This window comes from Myripristis murdjan, chromosome 24, assembly GCF_902150065.1.
Source record: "Myripristis murdjan chromosome 24, fMyrMur1.1, whole genome shotgun sequence".
NCBI classification, from domain to species: Eukaryota; Metazoa; Chordata; class Actinopteri; order Holocentriformes; family Holocentridae; genus Myripristis; species Myripristis murdjan.
In genome coordinates, this window is record NC_044003.1 from 5192316 (window position 1) to 5219815 (window position 27500).

Below are 27500 nucleotides of genomic sequence, written 5' to 3' on the forward strand. Positions count from 1 at the left end.
GTATTAATGAATTCATTTTTTTTTTTAAATGTGAAAATTAAAAAAAAAAATTTGACCTGAGAATTCACAAAATAAGAAAATATTCTTTTTTCCTGCTAAATATTTTTGAATATAATATTTAGATAATTATAAAAAATAGTTTTCTGAACATTTTTTCCCTAGTTTTTTTTTTTTCTTTTTGATACATTTTGTAATAATTTTTGGTGTAGATGTCCATCCAGGCGTCAGAGGGTTAAATGTTATCTAATCAGTACAGACTGTCGTCTCTCTGCTGCAGGTTTTTATTAAAATGATCAGATTGGATTTGTACCCATGTCGTCATATTCCCTCCTCCGTGTCGGTGCAACACCTCCACCAAGTCTGGTCCACTAACTCCTTCCCTTTTGAAGCGCGCTGCTCCAGAATGAATAAAGTAGCTACAGACTGGAAAACAACATCATTTTTGAGCGGCGACACAAAGCAGGGAAATAATTTAGAAGATTTCCCAACAACCCACACTCGGTTTGTTTTCACCTTTAAGTCCCAATCCAGTTTTAAACCAACCGCCATCACACACCACTTTGCTTTTGAAACTGCACCCCTTATGCTAAGCTGTCAAATTAGGAATGGTTGCATGGCGATGAGGAATTTGGGAATTATTTTGTATATTTTGTGTATTTTCATTTATTTCTTGGGCAGCCCTCAATCCAGTGTTGGGTCCCTAAACCTGCTCTCAGTCCTTAAAACACGGAGAAGCTCTTGTATATTTGACAAAGAACGGGTAAATATACGATAATATATCTGTCAGCACGGTGGAAATGTTGACAAATTCAGATTTAGAGCCAGATTTAGAGAGAGTTCAGGTCTAGCTGTTGGTCGACAGTATGCAGATTTAATGAGGTGCCCTGTAGTCTGTCAGCCAGCTAAAATCTCAGGGCTTCCATATTTCCAGCACTGAATATATATATGTTTTCCAACCAAAGACAGAAATATCGCTTTGCAGTGGAAGGTTCAGCTCTGTCTCATCAAAAGCTGAAAAAAGTGATGTGCCAGGAATATGGTGCCAAAGCCTGGAGGTGTGAAAATGACCTCAGGTTTTTTTTTTTTTTTTTTTCTGCGTCTCTGCGCCCGTCTGCAGACGCTGTAACGAGGCTCGGTAACGAGGCTCGGTAACGAGGCTCGGTTCGTGCTCTCTGGGTGGCGGCGAGACGCGTGGGAGCCGCAGACGTGCCATCTCTGTGCCCCGGCATGAGAGCCTCCCCATGACAGCTGCTCAGAGAAACTCCACCACGTTCAGTCGCTCTGAGGGAGAATTCAGCTCTTCACACTGACCAAGCAAGAAAACACACACACCAGTAGCAGTTTTAGGCAGGGGCAAAGCAGGCAGCCGCCCGGGGCGGAATTTTTTCATGTCACATGGGGGGCGGCACGAGCGCAAAAAAAAAAAAAAAAAAGTCATCAGCGCTGCAAAGCAGTTTTCTATTACCGTATTGATCTGAATATAAGACGATATTTTTTCCATTGAAAATGCCCTGAAAAAAAATATTGATGGTCTAAGCAAATACACATGTACTTGCATATAAACCAGTAGGTAGGCTCGCCTGATGCCGCGATTACCGGCGAATGGCCGCATTGCACAGTCAATAATCAACCATGTTGTCTGTGTCATTGTCTGTTGTGCTGCTGCAGCCGCGTATGAACAAAAGTTGATTTATAATGAAAGGATGGCAGTCTGTGTGCGCCACTCACCTGTCAGATCCGGCAGACCTGACCGGGTGGGCGTGGCCAGCCCGCCTGCCAGCCGGCTCACCTGATGGTGGCCGGTGGCTTTTTTAGGCTAAACAAAAAAATACCTTGGGTTCCGGTTCCTTTTCATTTAAGGGCATGAATAGGTAGGGAATTTATTTTATTTTATTTTTTATTTTATTTAGCATTTTAAGGATGGGTAGGGGGAGATTTATTTTATTTAAGGTAAGGTTTAAGGTATTTGTGCACCGGTAGCGGCCGTTACCGCCTGGGAAGTTCAGAAGGGCACAAGGCAGTAATTTCGCCCAGGGTGGCAACATGGGCAGAACCGCCACTGACACACACACACACACACACACACACACATTCGAGACAGACAGTGGATCCAGTTCCTCCTCCGTCAGCTGGAGGCGCTGCAGCGATGCGGCCCGTGTTGTTTGAGATCCCAGGTGACTTTGTGTTTGACCTCGTGCTTATTTTGACGTGACGGCGCTTTGTTTTGATTCAAGAGTCAATATTTTATCGCTGTGTCATAGGAATCCTCCGATGTTTTGGGCAAAAAAACATTTTTCTCTGACTTTCCCCGGAGTGAGACCAGATGTTGGTCACCATTCTCACCTCTGTACGTCCAGTGGTTCACTTCCTGTGGGTTGCATTTCATGTTAGCTTAGCATAAAGACTTGAAGTCTATGGGAGTTGTTAGCCTAGCTCCGTCAAAGTGAAAACATAAACCTTGCAGCAGCTCTGAAGTGGTCTTATTTACACGGTGTGTTATGTGCTTTTGAAATACACATCTTGGAATTAAAAAGGAGAATTTAATTTAGGAGAAGTTCATTTGTGCTGGATCTTCTTCGACCTTCAGATAGATCACCGTGATAGACGGAGGGATAAATGTGTTCAGTGGTTACAGTCTCACCGTCTAACTTCTCCTGAAAACACTCTCATTTTCTTAAAAAAAAAAATCCACATGATCCACTGTGGAAATCAGAAAGCCTCAGAGCGGCTGTAAGGTTGATTTTTTCACTTTGACAGAGCTAGGCTAACGACTCCCATAGGCTTCCAGTCTTTATGCTAAGCTAACACAAAATGCTACCCATTTGAACCAAACCACTGGACACACTGAGGTGAAAACGGTATCCAACATCTTGTCTCAGTCTGGGGAAGCTGGAAAAAGGGGTATTTCACTCAAAATGTTTTTTTTTTTTTTTTTTTTTTTGTCTGTGTCTTAAGGAAAATGCAAAAAAAAAAAAAAAACACAGACAAGTAGATAAGTAGACAAACAGTAATCACTTTCTTACATTCAAACAGATGATATGAGATAATTTCCTGTATAATTTCATCGCTCCGTGAATTTTAAGGTGCTTGTTGCCTTGTGCTGTTACCGACCTACTTTTAAAGAGCTTGTTGCCCCGAGACAACCAGCGCTCGTGCGTCAGAGTTCAAGTATCGAACAGCTGCAGGATCTGTGCCGTTCCTGAGGCGAGACGTCCTGTGCACGTCTTTCCCGAGGGCCGGGGCTTTGAAGAGGGAGCCGGCAGGGTGAGAGGAGTCCGCCGTCACCTTCAGCGCCTCGCGTCTGAGACGTCTGGCATAATCGGAGGAGACAGAGGGAAGGTCACAGCCGATGATCCTGGAGGCTGTGTGCACCAATCTCTCCCACTGTCCCCTCTCAAGGGCGGGGTGCTGCCATATCACACTGTAATAACCGTTTATCCATTCATTCATGCATTTATTTGCCTTTAAATTTTTGGGGTTTTTTTTGTTCATTGTGCTGCAGTGCTCTTTTTGTACACTAGGTGGCAGTTACCTGTATTGGAACTGCATTTACTGCATGAAGGCTAGTGCTGCCAGGTGTGTTGCATGACAGGTGAAGAATTCAGAGTCCAAATCAGAATCAGAATCACACTGCAAAAACTCAAAATCTTACCAAGAATATTTGCCTTATTTCTAGTCAAAATATCTCATTACACTTAAAATAAGACACGATCACCTAAGAAATAACTTGTTTCCAGCTAATTTTCACTTGTTTCAAGTGAATTTTAACTTGTTCCACTGGCAAATTTTGCCAATGAAACAAGCAAATTTTACATATTTTAGATATTTTTTAAAGATATTTTGACTAGAAGTAAGACATTTTGAGTTGAAACAAGACAAATATTCTTTGTAAAATTTTGAGTTTTTGCAGTGTAGAAATACTTTTTTGTCAAGAGAAGAACGTATTACCAGCATAAGTGAAATTATAAGAAATAGAAAAGAAATAAGAAATGTAAAAACATGTGCATTAGAAATTTGTAGCAAAAAAAAGTGCGTGCATCATATACAAAAATGTACATTAAATCTAGCTGTAAAAAATAGGAGCATTACGTGCGTGATGATCCTGCAAGAATATGACCACAAGATACACAGAAACAGAGGTCAAGCATATGTAAAAATATACTTATGTACACCATATTTACACACTGCTGTCAGGTCGTACAGATATTAATTATTAGTCAGTGAAGTAGTCACAGGGTTTGTAGCAGTCGATTGGTTCGGCTGCTTGGCTGCATGGAAATGATGTTCTACCTGGATCATGCAGGAATCTGTGTAAATAGTTGTGAGTAATAAACGGAGCTGCAAAAGCAAAGGCAGAGGCCGGTGTCTGGACATTGCAGCTGATGTTTATGGTGTGCATCAATCACTTCCAGCGACATCGCAGCATTGACTGGAAAGCCGCGATGCTCGCTGTGACTGAGCGGGGCGAGGACACTCCGCTCTGCTAAAGTCTGCAGCGCCGCCTCACACCAGTCACACCAGATTTTTCAGAGCTGGCGCAGAAAGCGAGGCCTCCGGTGGGCTTCGTTAATGCTGTGACCTCCATCTTCAGTGTGCGGCATATGGCGCTGCTAAGGAATTTAAAAGTGCCCACCCTGCCTCCCTCGCTCGCCGCTGTGGAGGGAGAACCTCACCTGATATCCAGACTGAACTGAACTGTTTGCATCTGGTCTGACGCTGCATGCACTCTGACCGATTCCTGTAGCAGCATTGGCGGATCTACCGGGGTGGCTAAGAAATGCCCTGCCACCCCAGCTGCCACCCCAGTTTCAGACAGTTTATTTATTTATTTATTTTTTTTTAACCCTATAAAGCCATTAGTATCAAATATGATACACATTTTCAATTCCATTTTTCGTTTTCAGTTTAATCAATACTTGACCAAAATACTGTTGTATACCTTTGAACACTTCCCCTGTTCACCCTGGACCATACCATTGGCACTTCAAGTACATATCATATATCATACACCAGAAAGGTCATGTAATAACATATTTTTTTATTTTTCTTTTTTATATATATATTTTGTTATAGGACTAAATAAAGAGTTCAGTTTCAAAAAATTGGAATTTTCTGCCAATTCTTTCATAGTTCAGGCTTTATAGGGTTAATTGTGGCTGTTCGGAAATTTACAAGCACAAAACTCAAATGTCCGAGTGCAAGTAAATGCAGCAAGAGATGACACTCCCCATCCCTCCACTGGGAGACGATTGTTTAGCCCTATTCTTTATGAAAGTAATTAATACAAATGAGAGTTACTGTTGTATAATATACCTATTTTAGCCATGCTTTGGCCCGTGTAGAGGCTAAGTGATGAGCTCATGTTTGATGAAAAAAAAAACATGTATGCGGAAAAATGTCTGAAGATTTGGAAATAAATTAAAAAAAATATATATTTCTAATGCCACCTTTTGGTTTTCTATTCAACGCTTTACTCGTGTACCACAATAATGGAATGTTTTTGAGTTGAAATATCCTCATTTAGGGGGTTTCCAAGTAAATATTGATATATGTGATTGTTTGGTATTAAATCAGCATATGTATTTCTGCCACCCCTTGAAGTCTCCATGCCACCCTCTTGCCACCCCGTGAATATTGGTCTAGATCCGCCCCTGCGTAGCGGAGAGCGACGTACAGCCTGGATTTAAAATAATTTTAAGTCGACTCTGACGCGTTGCCGTGCCGACAAGCTGGTTTTATCTGGGTTTTAAGCGTGGAGCGGAGCAAAGGAAACACCAGTGATGCCGGTGCGATATCGAGAAGACATGCCTGTTTGTGTGAAATGAATTTATTAATCAAGGGGAGCATTTTATCGTCCATTTTCTCACGTTAGCAGATATTCTCCTCTGGAGTTCAGTCACCGTTTCTTTACCTGAAGTCGGCGTTTGGCGTTATTTAACGTTTCCTCGCTTTCTGGAGGAATCTGTGCCCAAACTAGAGCTGCACCTCATCAAGTGGATACCTGGAGTGTGTGCATCTGTGTGGCATGTCTCGATGGATGATGTGATTCTGTGGCCTGATTTATTCTTCTAGCTGTACTCACATACAAATGAATGAAGCCTACATAGCATATCAGTGCATTTCAATTTTTCTATATTATGATATGTGTTTACATCCCCTTGTTCACTTGTATATAGGATCTGAGAGTCTGTGTATGTATGTGTGTGTGTGTGTGTGTGTTTATGTGTCTGAATATTTATTTTTACATGTTTCTCCAGCAGTACACTTAATTATTGATGCCCGCTCTTAAAAAGCCTAACTGGGGATGGGAGCTGAGAGCGAGCAGCATGCAGAACATCAGCTTCATGCGCTGCTGTAACCCAGAAAAGTGTCGCTATGTGATCTGCATCGTTCCTATTCAAATGAACTGATACATAAATAAAAGAGAAAAAAAACTTCATTTCGTGTATTATACAGGTAAAAGCCAAAAGCAACAACACTGAAGTGGTATACAGTGGTGGAAAAAAGTTTTCGGACACCCTTAAAATTTTACACAATCTCAAATATTTTCATGAAATATTTGTGGAAAAATCTCTTTTGTGTTTCAAAAGGTGTGGCTGCATTAGACAGATACAAACAAATACAAATTGTATTTTTTTTGTTTATTGTTTTCAAGAAAAACTAACCAAACTAAATTGTTGACAGTGTAATCTTTCTCTTCAGGCGTGTTTCCTGTGTTAGGTTCCTTGTTTTAGACATTTTTGTGTCTGAAGATCTTTCAAATGTGCTGCCTTTATATAGACACCAAGCTTGGCAACAAAAATTGAGTCTTTTAATAAAAAGAACGACCTTCATCACTGGTACCAAAATGACCCAATACTCCAAATTTCTTATTTATTTTTATGGAACCAATCAATTTGAAGTTTTTAATGGCTTTTTTAGGATTTGTTTAGTATTTTGGCTGTGACTGGACTAAAAGAAATTGCACTTGAAGACTTAAGAGTGATTCTTAATGCAATATTTCACAAATGCATGGGGTGTCCCAAAACTTTTTTCCACCACTGTATGTGTTAGAAAACTGGCCTGACTTGGTTAAACACTGTTTTGCAGCAGGTTCCTACCAAAACAAAACGAAACAAAACAAACAAACAAACAAAAAAACAGGTGATGTGCACTAGTTATGGTCACTGTTGACTTGTTTACTTTTATTGTCATGAATATAATCATAGTTATTTATTTAATCGTGACCGTGCAAGTCACAGTTATGAAAAATATCTTAAATTGAAATGTAAAATAAATGAGCACTATCACAAAGTCCATTTGCAACACCTAAAATTGACAACAGAAACTAACACACACACACACACACACACACACACACACACACACACACACACCTAAGAGCCGTGACCTCTGTCAACATTTTTAAGAAGCGGCTCAAAACACATCTATTTAGACAGGCTTTCCCATGGGATTACGCCACTGTTGTATTTGTATTTCCTTGTATCGCCTTTGCACATTGTTTCTATTGTTTTTTATTGCATTTTTATTTTCTTAGCATCACTTTTTTTATACTGGTTATATATATTTATATTTATATTGTTTTATTGCCGTCTATTGTATTTTTTATTTCTTTGAATCGCATTTGTATATTGTTTTATTAGCTTTGAGCGTTTGTATTTTTAACTTGTAAAGCACTTTGTGAGTTCTCTCTGTGAAAAGCGCTATATAAATACATTTTTTTACTTACTGACACACACCTGCTGTGATGCTACACAAGAAGAGCTCTGAAATAAAGCACTCATTAGTTTCTCTCTCTCTCTCTCTCTGTGTGTGTGTGTGTGTGTGTGTGTCAGGTCTGATCCGCTCCAGGGTCCGGGGGGCCGATGCGTCGAGGGCGGGCGTCCTCACCTTCCTGGACAGTCACTGTGAGGTCAACAAGGACTGGCTGCCCCCCCTCCTGCAGAGGATCAAGCAGGTAAACACTTACTCACTTTGGTTTTGGTTTCTCTTTGATTGTTTCCGGCGCCCCGGCCTCTGAGATGATGGAACTATTTTCTGCCGTAGCACAGCCGCTCCATCACCCCACGTAGGACTCGGTGCAGAAAATACGACCGCGTGGAAACCGAACTGTCATTTTCACGGGTCGTTTAGTCTCATCTGCAGGGCTGAAATATTGTTTTTCTTCAAGCAAAGATCAACAAAAACAAACCTCTGCCAGCGCGATGAGATAATCCCACTTGTTTCTGACACAGTTTCACGTGTTTCAGGATTTTTTTTTTTTCTTTCTGGAAACAAAAATAAATCTGTTGAGATGAGGCAGAATAAGGCAGATCAGCACATAAGGATCAAGAAAATAACACTTGATTAAAGAAAATTATGGGAATAAGTTGATTGGCATTGGAAACAAGTGGGATTATCTCATCCCACTGTCTGTTTTTTTTTTTTTTTTTTTTTTTTACCTTGTTTGAGGTGAAGATGGGATTAAATGACAAATTCAGATGATTGGAGATGATGGACTTTTATTTTGTAGATTCATGTGAGTTCATACATCATTGCATAGACAATATTAAGAGCATATCATAGTATGCCATTATAAATTATGCTAGTATAAATATTGGTTATATAGTAGCATCAGTGTGTGTGTGTGTGTGTGTGTGTGTGTGTGTGTGTGTGTGTGTGTGTGTGTGTGCGCGAGATGGCATTGAAAATCTCACTTTCAAATCCTTTTTCTCCTCAGCTTTTCAGAAGTCTGTGCATAAATCCTTCAAGAGATGAAGTGTGTGCACGTGTATGGACGGATGAAGACGTGTGTGTGTGTGTGTGTGTGTGTGTGTGTGTGTGTGTGTGTGTGTGTGTGTGTGTGTTTTATGTGTCCATGCACGTGTGAATGGGAATCATGAATGTGAATAACTTGAGCAAGGCCACTTCAGATATATGGGAGCACTTACTGCACTGGAGGAATATGGAGTGTGTGTGTGTGTGTGTGTGTGTGTGTGTGTGTGTGTGTGTGTGTGCGCACGCCTTGGGAGAAAATAGCTGCAACTGTGATTGCCTCTCATCAAGAAATAAGTGCTGCACTCTCTCCTTCAACCCTCTCGCCTCTTTTTACCTCCTCTCACCTCCTGTCACCTTCACTTCTCTCCTCCCCTCACCTCCTTCTCCTCTCTCCTCCCCTCACCTCCTTCTCCTCTCTCCTTCCCTCATCTCCTTCTCCTCTCTCCTTCCCTCATCTCCTCCTCCTCTCTCCTTCCCTCATCTCCTTCTCCTCTCTCCTTCTCTCACCTCCTTTCTTTGTACTTTCCCTCACCTCCTTGTCTTCTTTCCTCCCTCTTCTTTCCTTCCCTCACCTTCTTCTCTCTCCTCTCACCTCCTTCTCCTCTTTCCCTCCCTCATCGCCTTCTGTTCTTTCCTTTCCTCACCTCCTTCTCTTCTCTTTCCCTCACCTCCTTGTCTTCTTTCCTTCCCTCACCTCCTTCTCTTCTCTCCTTCTCTCACCTCCTTGTCTTCTTTCCTTCCCTCACCGCCTTCTCTTCTCTCCTTCCCTAACCTCCTTCTCTTCTTTCCTTCCCTCACCTTCTTCTCCCTCCTTCTCTCACCTCCTTCTCTTCTCTCCTTCCCTCACCTCCTTCTGTTCTCTCCTTCCCTCACCTCCTCAAATTCTTCCCTCTCTTCTATTTCCCTCTCTCACCTCCTCCTCTTTCTCCCTTCTCATCTCCTTTACATTTTCTGACCTCCTCCTCACCTCCTCATATTCAGTCTCACCACCTCTCCTCTCACCTCCTCACCTTCTCATCTCCAGTCTGCCTTCCTCCTCTCACCTCCTTTTTTCTCCTCCTTCCTTCTCCGTTCACCTTCCTCCTGTTCCCTCCCCTTGTCTCCTCTCTCCCCTCACGTCGTCTCCTCCTCCCCTTCCCTCCCCTCCCCTCTCACCTTGTCTTCGCTTCTCATCTCCTCTTTTTTTTCTCCTTACACCTCCTCCCCCTCCCCTCCCTTTTTCTCTCCTTTCCCCTAATTTTTCTTCACACGTCTTTCCTCTCCCTTCCCTTTTCTCTCTCCGTCTCTTCTCCTCACCTCGCGCCTCGTCTCCTCTCTTCTCACCTGCTTTTTTTTTTTCTCGTTTTCTCGACTCCTCTCGGCGCCTCCTTTCTCCCGTCGCCTCCTCGCGTTGTCAGATTAATTAATGCATCACGTAAACATTAGTTTAGGCCTTTGATCTCATTTCATAGAGCGACGATCGATGTGTAAATACTTCAGAGTGTGATTGTCACTGCCCTTATAAGTGCTCATTCATATTCATATCCCTGTGTGTGTGTGTGTGTGTGTGTGTGTGTGTGTGAGCGGGGAGTCATCCATCACTGTCAGTCCAGTCACTCTATAGTCATATATTTGGATTTAAATGTATGAGCTATTGATCTGCTTAACACACTGACAGGCAGATCAGCGTAAAGGTCGATTCTCTTCAAAAATGATTGTCTGCCTTATTGATATGTGTGTGTGTGTGTGTGTGTGTGTGTGTGTGTGTGTGGAAATGATGGCCTTTATTCCAACACGCCATAAATACAAGATGACTCTTAGCTACAGTATTAAACCACCGTCTGCACTGCAGTAATGCCATGCCATCCAAGTCTTTTTTTTTTAATATATAAATGTCAGAAGAGGAGGATTTAGAAAGAGAAAAAAGAGAAAATGCAACATTTTCTCAATAATAAATGTCAGTCTTTTTACTCATTATACCACAGCCATAATCCAGCCTATATCCAGCTCATGAATCTTTCCCATTGTCTGCTGTAAATAATCCAAGGAGCAGCTATAAAGGAAGGCTCGAGTTTTGTCTGTAGTTTGTTAGCAGTCAGACGTCGCCTGAGGTGAACGCTGCCGTGCAAACGATTTTAAGATTAAGATTAAGATGTACTTTATTGTCCCCTGGGGGAAATTCGTTGTGGGCAAAATAGTGCAAAGGGTCTGCATCGCAAAACGAGGCCGCATCACAGTACAGGCACATGACAAACAACATATCTATACTGAGACACGGCATCCTGAGGCATGAGACAATATGCAGCGCCAATAAATAATAAACAAAACCTACTGCACAACCCTCACCTATTTAAGAACATCACAAGAATTAAAACCAGCAACAGGATTAAAAATAATATAGGTAAAAAATGGGACACCACTGTTGATAATAAGAATAAAAGAAAATATAAGTAAGAATAAATAAGTAAATAAATAAGATCTGTGAGGTCGCGTCTTGAGTTGAATCATGTTATGGTTATGAAAACAGCAGCGACAGGACAAAAGATCTGAACGTTTGCATGAATGTGATCAGGCTGATCAGCTGGTTGACAGTCAGCTGTGATCAGAGATGGGGACTCGAGTCATTGCGACTTGGACTCGAGTCGACTCGAGTCGCTGTGTTAATGACTCGTGACTTGACTTGACAAAAATTAAAAAACTTGAGACATGACTTGGACTTGGAAGTTTAAGACTTGGGACTTGACTCGACTTGAGACATGATGATTTGAATGACTTGATTGTTTTTCATTTCATGTTTTCAGTTTGAATATAAAATATAAAATATAAAATAAATATCTCAAGCCTGTAATATTACCCGGTGTACGAGCGCACGCTGGGAATGGTGTTGTAATGACTGGATGACGACCCTGTCAATCAGTCATGCCCTCTCTACTACCTACCTTATGTTTTGGAGAAACAACGTCAACAACGTCAAACTTTGTCCGTCATTTGAAGAGCCGTTCTGCCGAGTAAGTGCTTGTAAATGAGCTAATGGCCTATTACCCTGTTAGTCGATAGTTAGCGTAGCTAACGTTAGCTTGATACAAGCATGGATATGAGATGGTTTGCGTGTGATTTATAGTCTCTTACTGACGACTGGCGAGTTAGTGCATGACATGCAGGGCCTGATTGACGCTAGGAAAGCAGATCAATAAAACAGAGCAATAAAGCAAAAAGCCATATATTTTTAAACAGGTTAACTAAATTGGCCGATAATATTATTTGACATTTACTAATATCTTATATTATCTCTTTATTAAGACCCTATTCTGCAGGTACGATTGTAATAATGCGACTTGACTTGGACTTGACTTGACTTGCCCAAGAAAAAATTACTTGGGGCTTACTTGAGACCTGAAGGTTAAGACTTGAACTTACTTGAGACCTGAAGGTTAAGACTTGAAACCTACTTGAGACCTGAAGGTTAAGACTTGAACTTACTTGAGACCTGAAGGTTAAGACTTGAAACCTACTTGAGACCTGAAGGTTAAGACTTGAGACTTACTTGAGACCTGAAGGTTAAGACTTGAACTTACTTGAGACCTGAAGGTTAAGACTTGAAACTTACTTGAGACTTGAAGGTTAAGACTTGAGACTTACTTGAGACTTGAAGGTTAAGACTTGAAACTTACTTGAGACTTGAAGGTTAAGACTTGAGACTTACTTGAGACTTGAAGGTTAAGACTTGAGACTTACTTGAGACTTGCACATGGGTGACTTGATCCCATCTCTGGCTGTGATCCTTGCAGACCTCAATGCTCTGCCTGAACTAACGTGATGCTTCGTTTCCTCCGTGTTATTTTACTATTTTGCAGTGAAAGTCAGGAGCTCCACCAATCAGAAGTAACCTTGGCATTGCTTGTATTCAGCTTCACCCATTAGAAAAAAACATATTAACCAAAAAAAAAAAGCAATCCTGACTGAGTTGACTTGCAGCACGATGGTGACAGCAAGGAATTATGCTGTAATGCAAAGCCCTCTTGATTTTGAGGGGTGTGATATTTTTTTTAGTTATGTGTTAGTATTTCATTTATTTGTGACAAAAAAACACTTAAAATAAATAGGGTTAAAAGCTTAATAATTAGTTAGAATAATACATTGCATATGGCCACAAATGTAACGCGATGGCCTGACAGTTCATCTGCCACATGGATCAGCTTCAGGAGGAGATGCACTTGGGTTTCTCAGATGTTAATGAACATGTCGCAAAAGACGCATAGGTGATGGACCCATTTCTTGTGAAAGAAGGGGATGTGGAGTACCTTCAGGCCGAGGATGAGCTCATGGACACGAAGTCCAATTCTCTCTTGAAGCGGTCCAATGATGAACATGGATACAAGCGCTTCTGGCTCGTGAAAGTGACCAAGAGTCGCGCTCACCAGATTTATCTTGCCGTTTGCCACAACGTACCTGAAAGAGACTGCTTTCAGCGCTCTGCTCACCATCAAAACAAAGGCACATAACAGGCTTGATGTGCACAGTGACTTTGGTTTGGCTGTTACCAAAGTCACACCAGACATTCCAAAACTGGCTCAGGAAATACAGTCTCAGATCTCTCATTAAAAGTTAGGCTGCCTGCGATTCTAAAGGTTTAAAGAAAACGAGAAAATAATCTATTCAGTGTCCGCCATTTCATTTCAGGAATGAGGAATTCATTGTCTCATACTGCTATTGTTTATTTTTATTTTAAGCAGGGGGGTCGCCAAAGTCGGCAATGATGAAAATATGGGTCCCTCAAGAAAAAGGTTGGGAACCACTGCTCTAATGTCTGTTTTTGAACCTTTCCATTGCACTGTAGTTGATATATTTCATGTAATTAACCGTAAACATGAAACGGCGGTCGACACAAGAGCTGGTTGCCACTCCCTCGCTGTATCCCTCTGTGTCTCGTGTTGTTAGCGCTGCTGTCTCTCAAAATTAAGACCACATTTCCCTCACGCCCTGATGTTTCCTATCCTCCCCCACCTCCCCCTCCCTCTGCCTCCCCGGTGTCTTTTCCTTAATTTCCCATCGGCCTCTCGCTCCTTCCACCATCTGCCAGAAGCTGCCAGAAACTCTCAAAGCTTCAGCTCTGTCTGGATTAGTCATTTTGGAACGAGTGGAGGTCACGTGGAGTTATATTTTGAGTTTTGGTTGTCTTGCAGAGATGGATGCATTAACAGCTGCATGACATCGATCCCACACGTGCGTCAAACCTGCATTTCGACCCGTATTTTACCCCATCTGAATAAAAACCCAGGTGTGTGGGAGAAGATGCATTAAATGACCAAATGTAAATGGGGTTCTCAACCTTCTGCGCATATCATCCTATGCATGTCAATGTGCTGCCTTAACAAGAGTATGTATTTGTAATACAGATGCAGGCTAAATGCATGCAGGGGAGTGCGCATTCTCAGCTCGGTTTCATCTCGCCTCGGCCATTGTGAGCTCTCGTTTCCAATCAGGTGCAAAAAAAAAAAAAAAAAAAAAAAGAAAAGAAAAAAATGGCTGAAATTAAGAAACAGCTCCCAAGCGATTTGGAAATGACACTCTTTCAATTAGAGCCGTAATGTGGTGAATGCGTCACCCCGAGCGCTGCACAGTGTCATTATCCTAACAGCCATTACGCGGCGGCGGTGCTTTGTAATGTCGCCGTGGCGATGGAGGAAGTCGGCCCCCGTCCCCTTCCTGTGACCCCGCAGGTAATGGAGCCGAACCGGCCCACCTGCTCTGTAATATCACCGGCTCACCGCGCAGCCAGCCGCCTCCCCAAACTAATAGAGGGACACTCCATAATTTAACAGGAACCTAACGTCTGCTGTGTGACTCTCAGTGTGTGTGTGTGTGTGTGAGTGTGTGTGTGTGTGTGTGTTTTTGTGCTTTTATCCCTGTGAGGGCTGAATGTCCTGCCAGAAAAAAAAAAAAAAAAATCTGAAAGTGAGCTCATGGTTTGTGTTTGTGTTTTGGGTTAAATGATAAACCCAGAAGGTTTTTGCTGCTCCATAACACAACGTGACAATAATATATCTGCAAGGGATTGATAAGGATATTGATCAGCGCCAATAGCCGACTGATCACTGAGATTTCAGGTTTTCGAAGCATGATTTCTGGCCCGTACTCTGTTTTGAAAGAAAACATTCAAGGCTCAGTTTTGAGACTCTCCCAGCTAAAATAAAGGAGAAAAGGTTTTGTTCTTTGGCCAAAAAAAAGTCAAACAAATGATTAAGCAGTATTATTATTCCCATAACTCTGTGGTAGGGATTATCATTTAGAACTACATGAGGCTCTAATTAGTTATCCTGCTTGTTTCTGTGCATTGATCTGTGAGATGTTGAGTTCATCTAAGAAAAAATGCTATGATATACAACTTTTTTTATTCAATTAAGTCTCAGTAATTGTGTTGCGTGTTTGATTTTAATTCACATTCCAGTGCAAAAACGTTCTCCGCATGTGTTTGTTCAATGGATAAAAAAATTTGAACAAAAATGCTGGGGTAACATTTTTCTTAAAGGCCGAATGAGTTGGATTTATAAAAACAACAGTCAGAGTTGAGTTTTTTTTTCCTAGCATGGCAATGGAATGAAATGTAAGACATTCCCTTGCCATCCTAGGAAAGCCAACCCCAGACTCATTGTTTTTGTGGAACGAGCTTTGTCCACTCAGCGTTTCTCCTCACTAGATTTTTTTTTTTTTTCTCGGTCCATGATCTCATAGTTTCCTGTTTGCTGTGATGTCATGCTATTGATCTGGCACTGTGCTGCGCTGTGATTGGCTGGGAGCTACAGACCAGCTTTTTTTTTCTTTAGGGAAAATCCTTGTCATTCTGCCTTTAAATTGAATCAGCATCTACTGAACCGTGAATCAGCTGGAATCTCAGTTAAGCCAAAAACTCACACTCCTGATTCTGTCAGCCACAGGCCACCGTAGCTCCAGTCCAGCTCCGACCTCTGAGCTAAATCCTCCCTCATGGTTCAGGCTCGGGTTCTGATTGGCTGGGTCTGGGCTCTTCTTGTCTGTTTCAACGAATGGGCAACAGGCCGACAGCTTTTCTGACCAATCACAGCGCATGTGGGCATCACTTGCCCAGAACTCCAGTGGGATTCCTAACAACACGTCCTGCTAACCACGGGCATAGATTTCGAGGAATGTTGAGAAATAGCCTGCCATGCATGTAAAAAAAAAAAAAAAAAAAAAAAAACATCAAAAAAACATCAGATTATTCTGACTTCATGTCATTACTTTATCTAGAATTAATTTGTTAATTAATTTATTAATTTATTTTATTTACCCTTTATTTAGCCAGGAAAAGTCCCATTGAGATTCGGCAGCCGTGCCATCCACAACACAAAGTTACTGACGCAGAGAAACAACATAACACATACAGCAAAAATACATTCATACAATAGAAATGCATTTTACACACAAGCCACTTGATAATTATGTTAAAAGGAAGTACACTAAATTAAAAACATGAGCAGACATGGATTCAAAAACATCAAGTGAGACCCGCTGCTCAAGTTTTAAATCATTTTGCAGCCATTTGACCTTTTTCTGTTCCAACTTTAGGAACAGACAGCAGTCAGATATCCTGTCACCTCAAAGAATACTTCCCAGTGCTTTTTTGTGAAATGTAGATACAGACGGACGGTACGACGGAAGAAGGCCAAGAATTGCCTTGTAAATACAGGTGTACCCATGACAATGCAGACCAACCAACCCGATCACACAGAGTGCAGTGACGAGTCAGCGCACCGTGATAAACTGTGTTGACTGCATTTAAGCACTGCATGTACAGGGCATCAGCATAATCAAGTACAGGCATGAACGTAGCAGCAACAAGCCTCCTTGTTACCTCAAAAAAAAAAAAAAAACAAGACTTATTTCTGAAATAAAAACCTAATTTCAACTTTAGCTTCAACAACAATATTATAAAATGGTGAAAAAGAAAAAAAAGAAAGCTGTCATGCTAAAGAAAAAATGTTAAGTGTTATGTCCTGTCTCGTGATTTCCTGTTTTATTTTGAAATTTTACTTCCCTCTCGTTTCTGGTTACTTGCCCCTCCTCTTGTGTGTTCCCCTGGTCTGATTGTTTTCCCCGCCCTGATTGTTTCCACCCCTTGTCCTGTGCCAGTTCGTCTTGTGCCGTCTAGCCAGGAGAACCACACCATTCACGTCAAGATTTTCACAGTCTGTTCTTGCCTTTTGCTTTGTTATTGTATTTTTCATTTGTTACTTTGTTTTACTGCTGCCTTTGTTTAGCTCCTCCTCGCTTCAGAGTGATTTCAGTGGATACTTTTGCATTGATTCTTGGTTGTTACTTTTTACTGATATTCCTCCTCGCTGAGTGATTTTTGGTTCAGTTATTATCCTCCTAGAGAGTGAGTTTTGTGTTGCTACTTTTGCATCATTTAAGACTGTTTATTATTCTGAATTTTTGTCTGTAGTCGTGCTTTTGGGTTCACGATTTTTGCTCGGCCTTGTCAAAAGCAACTGCAGAACAGAAACAGTTAATCTTTTGAACTTTGTCCTTTTAAAAAAACATATACAAACCTATACAACAGCAAAGAGATGAATATGTATCACCCACTTCCAAATATTCTTATATTAAAACAAAAATCATTACTAATTAATCGGTATGATCAGTATCAGTGAAAAGCAGCAGTGAAACGTGCAGGTGAGCTTGTGCTGCATGTGATGTTGTGTGTCGGTGCGTCTCTCCTCATTCACTCGTTCATTCCTCTCCTTTGTGTGAGGAATCTGCGTTTCCTCGGCGCCGGCCGAACGCCGCTCGCGCCAATAAAGAGAATAAAATGAGGCTGAAATGAAGCGAATGGAAGTCAAGGTCGGGCTCACCTCACGGTAAATGTGCTCGCGTGCACGATCGCAGCTGAATGACTAAAGCTCTGCTCCGCGTGAGGGGGGGGGGACTGATGACCTTGGAACACAATCTGTTTCACACACACACACACACACACACACACACACACAGACATGGAATTTTATATACACACAGTCATGCTCGTGCATATACACACACATTTATGCTCCACGGTCCATAGATCGCCTCTTTATTGCAGCAGAATTTGATCATCTATGCATGGAGACACACACACACACACACACACACACACACACACCAGAGTTTTCACAGGTCATGGAAATCCTGGAAAGTCATGGAATTTTTCTCCATTTCAGTTAATGGAATGTTGGAAAATTTTATAAAAAAAAAAAAAAAAAAAAGTGAAATGTCATGGATTGGTTAACAAAAAAATGTATTCACAAAGTGTAGTATTGATTTTGCATTGCTTTCCTTTGTATAATGAAACAGAATAATTCAACTTTAACAAGAAATCTGAATCTGAAGGTTTTTTTTTTAAATTTTGGTAAAGAAAAAAAAACATTAATAAATTGTTCTAGATAATGAAAATTCAACATTTGAGCTATAGAAAGTCAAATTTTCTCTTCATGTCTTGCATTTATTTCTGTCACTCTTTTATCATTTTTGTCTCTTTGCAGGATCTCGCTCTGTCTTTTTCTCTATTTTTTGTCTCGTCTTTGGTCTCAAACTGCCGCGGCCTTCCTCAGTGTGACCTTTGTGTGTGTGTGTGTGTGTGTGTGTGTCCAGGACCCGACGTGTGTGGTGAGCCCGGTCATCGACATCATCAACATGGACACCTTCGCCTACGTGGCTGCCTCCTCAGACCTGCGCGGAGGTATGGAGACACGTTTACTCTTTAAAAAAAAAAAAAAGGTGTTTTGAGGAACCTTCAGGGTTTCCTCTCGTCACGGCCGCAGAGAAACCCCCGGAAGGTTCCTGATTCACGGAGAACCCCTTCGTCAAGAGCTCACAGACTCTCTGACTACATGAATGTGTAACGGACGAGGCGTTTCTCAAGGAATTCTTTGGAGGTACTTTCCCTCCGGCGAGCCCTCGGGTGCTTATCGGCTTCTTTTGGATCGAAGCAGAACCCCCGAGAAAACACTGCGGGCTGTTTTTAGAGTGCATGTCTCCTCTTAAAGCTGCACCAGGAAAGTTTTTTATCCCCCTTCTTCTCAGCCTAAATCACAAAGTGGGATTGAGTGTCCCGCTAACGATCCAATCTCTCAGATTACGACCCACTGCTCCGACTCGTCATCGCCTCCACCTTGTGTTTAGCTCTTTCTAACGTGCACGCTTCGAGCAGGAGGGTTCAGGCAGCCTTGTGGATTAACTGTACAGTCACAGCCCAGTCGCCAGGAAAAAATATGCATTTCCTGTTTCTGCAAAGGATAAGTTCAAATGCTGCGTTTTCAGGTTTCATGATGAAGTGTAAAGTGTGAAACACTGTGTTTGGAGCGAAGTGGGCTTCTGGGTGGTTCAATCAACAGGCAGGACTTTGTTTCTGCAGACTGAGGCTGATATTCACAAACATCATCCAAAGGCTTCCTAACATTAACCATGACCTTTTCCTAACCTTAACCCTCCTGTTCTGTTCAAATTTATGAACATCTTTTATGTTTGGGCTCAGTTTGACCCCAGCAGTTTAAACCTCCACAAAATTATTATTATTAATTAAAATTGTCACCAAAGTTTATGTGTCAGGTACTTTATGTTTCTTTGTTGACGACCTAAATAGCCCTTTAACCCTATAAAGCCTGAACTATGAAAGAATTGGCAGAAAATTCTATTTTTTTTTAAATTGAACCCTTTATTTAGTCCTATAACAATATATATATATATATATATAAATGAAGAAAATATGTTATTACATGACCTTTCTGGTGTATGATATATGATATGTACTTGAAGTGCCAATGGTATGGTCCAGGGTGAACAGGGGAAGTGTTCAAAGGTGTACAACAGTATTTTGGTCAAGTGTTGATTAAACTGAAAACAAAAAACGGAACTGAAAATGTGTATCATATATGATACAAATGGCTTTATAGGGTTAAATGAAACATAACCCCCCCCCCCCCCCCCCCCCCCCCCCCCCCACCCCCCACCCCACCACCACTTATACATCCAGTATTCCTATTATGCCACTATGGAAAAATATGCAAATCACCATAAAATCTCACTGATTGACCTAAAATTGGAAAGAAATATAAATTTTTGGTGTTTTAATGGCTTTATATTATTTCTAAGTACAGATTTTTGTTATTTATAACAGATGCGTTACAAAGTGTGTACAGGACATTGAAAACATATCATCATGTGAATTTCATTCACTCATTAAATATGAAGCAAAAAAAAAATGATGTTAATCATTTATTTAGAGACGTTAAACATTGACTGGGATCAATTTGACCCCAAATATAAAAGGAGGGTTAACCAGGCAGTTTTGGCGGCTAAAGAAACAAAGAAAAGTGTCTAAACTAGCTAACGAGGTCATCTTAAAGTTTAAAGGTCACGTGACGTTGACGCCGGCTCCGCCTCATCCAGTCTAAACGTTGATATGCGACATGTTTTTGGTTCAGAAATCTTGACATTTCAACGTATTTGCTGGTTTGCAGAAACACAAAACAGCAACATTTTACTGTGGCGAGTGGGTTGCCAGTCGGTGTCACATTATTCAGCTTGTCAGTCAAAAAATGAAGGACTCTTCTCATCCTGCTAAAGTTAAAGTTAAAGCTGAACAATGCAACAATTTTGCTTTGAAACTGTATTTTCCATGCACATTTTATTTATGTGTGTAAATGGAAACACTTTCTGTCGACGTTTTCCTCTTGAACAAGTTTTCTCTGCTGTTCCCGCCTGTGCGTGTGTTCAGCCTTGTTCTCTGCTGGTTGTCAAAGGGCATTCTGGGAAATGTAGTAAATCACTAACAGAGGTGGAGGGAGATGAGGCGAATCTTTAGTCCCTCCTTTAAAACGCAGGAGGAGGATGTGTGACAGTGTCAGGGTTAGGGTTAGGCATCCACCACCTATTTTCACTGTCAGTTAATCTGTTATTTTCTTAATTGGCTGATTAATTGATGAAGTGTGTAAATAAAGCCAGAGTCTGATTGGACGAGAGCCGAGCCCACGCTGATGTCTGTGATCGACTTCCTCCGTAGTAGCGACACTATTAATTTTATAAAGATATGAAAAAGAAAAAAGACAATCTCTGCATCTCGGCGATCGTAGCGACGCCGCAATCGGACGCCGGTTTGTATTCCTGCTGGATAAACGACTGAGACCATTGATCAGTTATCAGAATTATAATTGGTTTCCCGTCAATCAGCCGATCGGCTCGTCACATCAGCGCCGTGACGCTGTGTGTGTGTGTGTGTGTGTGTGTGACGGCGTGACAGAACACACAGTTTGGTGAGAACACAGCAACAAAAACACTCCTCTGTCGGCCCACTTCCCACGCCGGCTTTGTCTGGAGCTCAGAGCCTCTGGAAAGCCTCTCTCTCTCTCTCTCTCCCTCTCTCTCTCTCTCTCTCTCTCTCTCTCTCTCTCTCTCTCTCTCTCTCTCTCTCTCTCCCTCCATTACTCTGTCTTACTCCAATCTTGTTTTCTTGGTAACAGCGATTCTCCAATCAATGCTGATAATTGCCTTGTCCGTGTCTCTTTCTCTCTCCCTCTCTCTCTCTGTCTCTCTCTTACACACACACACACACACACACACACACACACACGCTCACACACACACATGCACACACATGAATCAATGGTGATAGTTGTGGTTCTCTCACAAAGGACGTTTTAATTATTGATGCAGCCATCGCTCATAACACAGAAAAGATGGCTTTGAGATGGACTTTCATTGATCTGGACACGCACACACACACACACACACACACACATTGAAAAACACATCCATGGAGACACATGTTGCAACCCGCGCACACACACACACACACACACACACACACACACACACACACACACACGGGGGACGGGAGTGCTGTGCTGTGGAAGCAACTCCTACAGCCACTGCAATGCGATGTCAGCACACACACACACACACACACACACACACTTAGTGGTAGCTGGACTCAGACTTGAGGAATGATCACATTTTGTGTGCCAACTCAGCAAACACACACACACACACACGCACACACACACACGCACACACACACACACAGTATTAATGGAGCTAGTGTTACTAAATTACATATTGATTAATGTTCATTACATGTTCCAACTCTTAATTATATCTATATATTTCTGCGTATGTATCTTGTTTGATTCATCCTACAACAAATATCCATTCTACACATTTCATTCCATTTATTTTATTCTATTCTACATTTTATTTCAATTCAATTCAGCGTTTCAGTTCGTTCCAAGGAGTTTTACTCTGTTTTTTTTAGTCCTTCTAACCTTATTCCAAGGAGCATAATTAAATAAATAAATGAATGAATGAATGAATGAATGAATAAATAAATACATAGATAAATAGATAGATAGATAGATAGATAGATAGATAAAGGTTTGGAAAATGAATGAAATAAATGAATGAATGAATAAATCAATACAAAGCGGTCGGGTCAGGTCGTCTTTGGACTGTGACTCAAAAAATTGACCTGATCCAAATTTTGTGATAAAGTGTGAATCCCCTCAGAGGTTATGAGCCACGCCCACTGCCACGCCCACTGCCACGCCCACTGCCACGCCCACTTTTGACCAAGGGGGCGTGGAAAGTTCGGCACTTCTTTCTTGGCCCAAATCAACACGACTGACACTAAACATGAAGATGCTGTGTGTCATTAAATTATTAAATCAGGCAATCAGTTATCAGCCCATTGTAATAAACACATTGTGTGTGTGTGTGTGTGTGTGTGTGTGTGTGTGTGTGTGTCTCTCTCTCTCTCTCAGGTTTTGACTGGAGTCTGCATTTTAAGTGGGAGCAGTTGTCTCCGGAGCAGAGGGCTCGCCGAGCGGACCCAACTCAGCCCATCAAGTAACACACACACACACACACACACACGCACACGCACACACACACACACATACTGACCCCTGGAGCCCATTAAGTAAGTGCAGACAAGCAGAAAAAATATGAGAGGAGAAAATGGGAGAGGAAGGAAGGAAAGGAACAAAGGAGGAAGCAGAAAAGGAGGAAGAGGAGGAGGAGGAGGAGGAGGAGGAGGAGGAGGAGGAGGAGGAGGAGTGTTTCAGGTTGCAGTGATGCGCTGGAAAACTGGGAAAAAGTAAACTTAGGCTTGTAACCGGAAAAGTTTTCCCTTGTGGTCCCTCGCCAAGTTTCCTTCGCATTTTCCTCAAAAAAAAAAAAAAAAAAAAAAAAAAAAAAAAAAAAAAAAAAAAAGTTTGGATGTGGGTGGTTAACTCGGATTTTTACATCCAACTTCCAAACTTGAGGGGAAAGTTTTAAATTGCTACCGTATGCAGTCCGAGTGTGTGTGTGTGTGTGTGTGTGTGTGTGTGTGGTTTCCGTTGTGTAGAACAGTATAGCCTGTTTTCACTGACACTATCTGAGTTTTCAAAAACAGATTTGTGCATTTTATGAGTTTATTTATTTATGGCTGAGGCGTGTGTGAGTAATACCGAGCGGCTGTTGTTTTTCATTTTTAACAATAAGCGCCGTGTCACTCAGCGCCTGCAGGGTTATGTTGTGGCCGTCGCCTCTCAGTGTTTGCACTTCCTCGCTAATCATTTTTTTTCTTCTGTCGGTTCAGTTTGTCAAATGACGCTGAACGCCTCGGCGCCTCAGGTGAGCCTCCGCCGCCGTTACTATGGTGAAGACCGGGCCACTCACACAATGTGTTCAAGTTAAGGCCATGTCTTATTTTTTATCTTTTGAATACGTAACTTTATCTGTTAGAGGAGCGACTGCAGCGGCTTGTTGACAGCACAGAGGCAGCCGCAAGTTCAAGAGCAAACCCCTTTAAAAAAAAAAAAAGGTTAATAGTGTCCAGAGCTGCAGGGAAAAAGAAGTGGAAAGACAAAAACGAGGCGGAGGGGTTTATTTGGACAGAGGAAGTCGAGCTGCTCAGTGTGAGGTCGGCGTCCCGCTCTCTGTGAGGAGCGACTCCTTTCTCTAACGTTTGGAAATCCCACTTTACCAGAAGAGTTGGGTAAGTGGTTGTACTGGACTTTTGGAGTTGAGTCCACCTCAAGGCTTTTTAACCCTATAAAGCCATTTGTATCATATATGATACACGTTTTCAATTCCGTTTTTCGTTTTCAGTTTAATCAATACTTGACCAAAATACTGTTGTATACCTTTGAACACTTCCCCTGTTCACCCTGGACCATACCATTGGCACTTCAAGTACATATCATATATCATACACCAGAAAGGTCGTGTAGGCCTAATAACATATTTTTTTTGTTATATATATATATATATTGTTATAGGACTAAATAAAGGGTTCAATTTAAAAAAAATTGGAATTTTCTGCCAATTCTTTCATAGTTCAGGCTTTATAGGGTTAAAGCAGAACGAACACTGTAACAGAACTTAACATGAACCCCACAAAATCAAGTAGACTTAACTAGCACTTAATTAACTCAACTGGTAAAACTTAGTTAGACAAACTTAATTTTCTTGGCTAAGGTAACTCATTTGCACGCGATGCTGAACTTAATTAAAATGATTTCAGGTTTCTTGTAGCGACCAATACACAAGTTTTTGGTAACACTTTACAATAAGAGTACAACAATTAGTGTTAGTTAATGCTGTAATAAACATTAAGTAACAGGTAATAAACATGAAGTAACAGGTAATAAACATTAAGTAAAAGTTAACTAACTGTTAACTAATGTGTCTAAGAATCATTTACTAATGCTGTTCATGCTAAAGTATTAATTTATATGTTATTTAAGGGTTATTGTAGATATTATTAACATTAGTAAATGCCTTAATAATCATTAACTAACAATTAATTAACCATTGCGGCATTAACTAACGTTAATTGTTGTACTGTTATTGTAAAGTGTTACCAAGTTTTCTTAGTAAAATGAACCTAATCACACATGTGAATGAACTTTAATAAACTGAGTCCAGGCTGCAACACCTGCTGAATAAATTAAGCTGCATAACTTTCTCTAAAAGTTTTGTTGCCTTAATGTCTGTGTCCCAAGCGCTACATTTTAATTAACTTTACATAAATCGACCCTCCTGTCAATAACAAGTTCAGTTTACAAACTACTATTTGGAAAGACAGATTTAAAATTAATTAACGTTTATTCAAGTCTTAACACGACTCAGTGTTTCAAAGAAAAGCAAAGTCCTGCCAGAGACTAAAAAATTTAAATTCAGCAGAGCATTTTCCAAAAGTTGAGTTTTCGGAGACAAAAAAAACACGGCAGTCGACGCTCCTGCATTCTCTTTTTTTTTGTTCCTTTCTTTCTCCCCCATAAATCTCACATATGTTTTAACCTTTCTAAAAATAAATATATATTATTTTTTAAAACACAAGGCTACATGAAGACTGCATTCCCCTCAGGTAAAGCAGGTGGCAGGGTGTAGAACATCAGCTGGAACATCTGGTGATGAGAAGCCATTCAATTAAACAGCACCCGCCAATACAAGAAAAAGAAGAGGAGGAGGAGGAAGAGAAGAAGACAAAAGGAAGAACAAGGAGGAGGAGAAGAGGTTTTTTTTATGGGCCATAAAAACTCTTTGTTATAATATTTTTGCAGTCTCAAATCATTTTTTTCTACTCTTTGGCTGCACATTGGATGCTCTGCTCTTCAAAACGCAGTGAAATTTACAAAATACACCTCTTAAATCCTAAGCACTGATCTATAATTTAATTTGTTATTGTAGTTTTATAGTATTTTTTTTTTAAATGATACTTTAGTTTTTTCTAGCAGGCAGAACAGCAGGAACAAAGCTGTGCAGCACGGTTGTTGAAATAATGATGTAAGACTGTCCAAACCGAGCGTGTGAAGTCGTCTCAAAGCTAAAAGGCTCAACGTCTTGACATCAGCTGCTTCACAAACACCGGCCGGCACAAAGAGAAAGAAAGAAAGAAAGAAAGAAAGAAAAAGCAGGAAGACGTGGCAGAGCACTGAAACTGAAATAATTAGTCGATTAATCAATTAGTTGATGAACAGATCGTCTTAATCGTTTCAGTCGATTCCCACGCGGCTCTTCCTGGGGATGTTTTTACTCTCAGTCTTGTGGTGTTTTGCTGAGGCCTTCAGTGAAGCTCTGTGATTGGCTGCTTCCTGGAGCGATGCACTGTGGGCGGTGGCGCCTGATTCATTTGGAGGTGGAGGCATTTGTATGTCATTCACGGCCTAAAATAACCCAAATAAACGTCGGCAACACGTGGATTAAATTTACTCAAAAAGGAAATGCCTGTCACTGTGATATGAAGAATTAATAAATCACGTGAACTTCCACATGAACAAGTAATTCAGGTGTGTCGACTCGCTCTCGCCTGCTTTATTTTACCTGTATGGACCACAGACTGAAACTTAATAGGTAGCACTTCACAATAAGAGTACAACAGTTAGCGTTAGTTAATGCTGTAATAAACATTAAGTAACAGGTAATAAACATTAAGTAACGGGTAACTAACCGTTAACTAATGTGTCTAAGAATCATGTACAGTGGTCCCTCGTTTATCGCGGGAGTTACGTTCTAAAAATAACCCGCAATAGGCAAAATCCACGAAGTAGTCAGCTTTATTTTTTTACAATTATTCTAGATGTTTTAAGGCTGTAAAACTCCTCACTACACACTTTATACACTTTTCTCAGACAGGCATTAACATTTTCTTACTTTTCTCTCTTGTTTAAACTCTCAAAGTTCAAACCTTCGTAGAAAAATAAGTCCAGTATTAGAGAATGAACGCATTCTGTACTGTACAGGAGACACGGCACGGAGGAGATTGATTGACAATGGTCTACCGTCCCTTAGCCAATCAGGACGCAGAACACAATGCGCTGTAAAAAAAAAAAAAAAAACATGCAAAATTGCATGTTATTGTAGATATTATTAACATTAGTAAATGCCATAATAATCATTAACTAACAGTTAATTAACCATTACAGCATTAACTAACGCTAACTAACGTTAATTGTTGTACTCTTATTGTAAAGTGTTACCACTTAATTTTACCGTAAATGTTGCAATATACAGGAATTTGTCTCAGTGTGGATGGGAGTGAATGAAAGAAACATCTTTTTACCGTAAGTGTTGTAATATAGGGGCATTTGTGGGTATTTGGGCCATTTGCTGTGGTTCTTGATTTAAAAAGTGGGGGACCACTGGCTCACTAGCCCCCCCTCTTCCGGCGTCAGTGGCTGTGGGACTCGTAGTTGAGTTTTGATTTTATGTAGCAAATATAAAACCTTTTGTATTTTTTTTTTTCAGTGAAGCTGAATTATTTCAACGCCGATATTATTTGTTGGTGCCGATGATTCATGTCCATGCAAGAGCCAAAAATTCTCAAAATTCTCCGATTTTTACTTCCTGAGCCCAAAATAATCTCACGGCTCCGTTACAAGACGGTGACGACCACAAGATGACATCACAGCCGCTTCGTCCATTTATTTTCAATGGGGAGCGAGAACGCTCAGATCCCCGAGCTGCTCCTGAACGTTTGACGTTTTTTTTTTAGCAAGAGGCAACATGCTAAACATGCACAGATGGTCGTGTGTGTGTGTGTGTGTGTGTGTGTGTGTGTGTGCAGAGTGAAGGATCCAACGCCTGCCTGTTTCCACCTGAATGTGTGTGCATCAGTGTGTGTGTGTGTGTGTGTGATGTCACATATGTAGGCTGTCTGAGTCACCCATGTGCGTCTGGGAACACTGAGTTATCATGCTCACACACACACACGCACACACACGTGCGCACAC

General features: G+C 41.1%; 1 protein-coding gene across 1 annotated transcript in view; it reads left to right on the forward strand.

The window, feature by feature from the left end:
- galnt14 (UDP-N-acetyl-alpha-D-galactosamine:polypeptide N-acetylgalactosaminyltransferase 14 (GalNAc-T14)) overlaps positions 1-27500 on the forward strand; it is a 250690-nt gene that overhangs the window by 181057 nt on the left and 42133 nt on the right. Inside the window, exons 7-9 of the mRNA XM_030047809.1 lie at positions 7836-7957; positions 18379-18466; positions 22542-22626. Of these exons, the coding sequence (XP_029903669.1) occupies positions 7836-7957; positions 18379-18466; positions 22542-22626 (295 nt within the window). The remainder of the gene's footprint in view (positions 1-7835; positions 7958-18378; positions 18467-22541; positions 22627-27500) is intronic.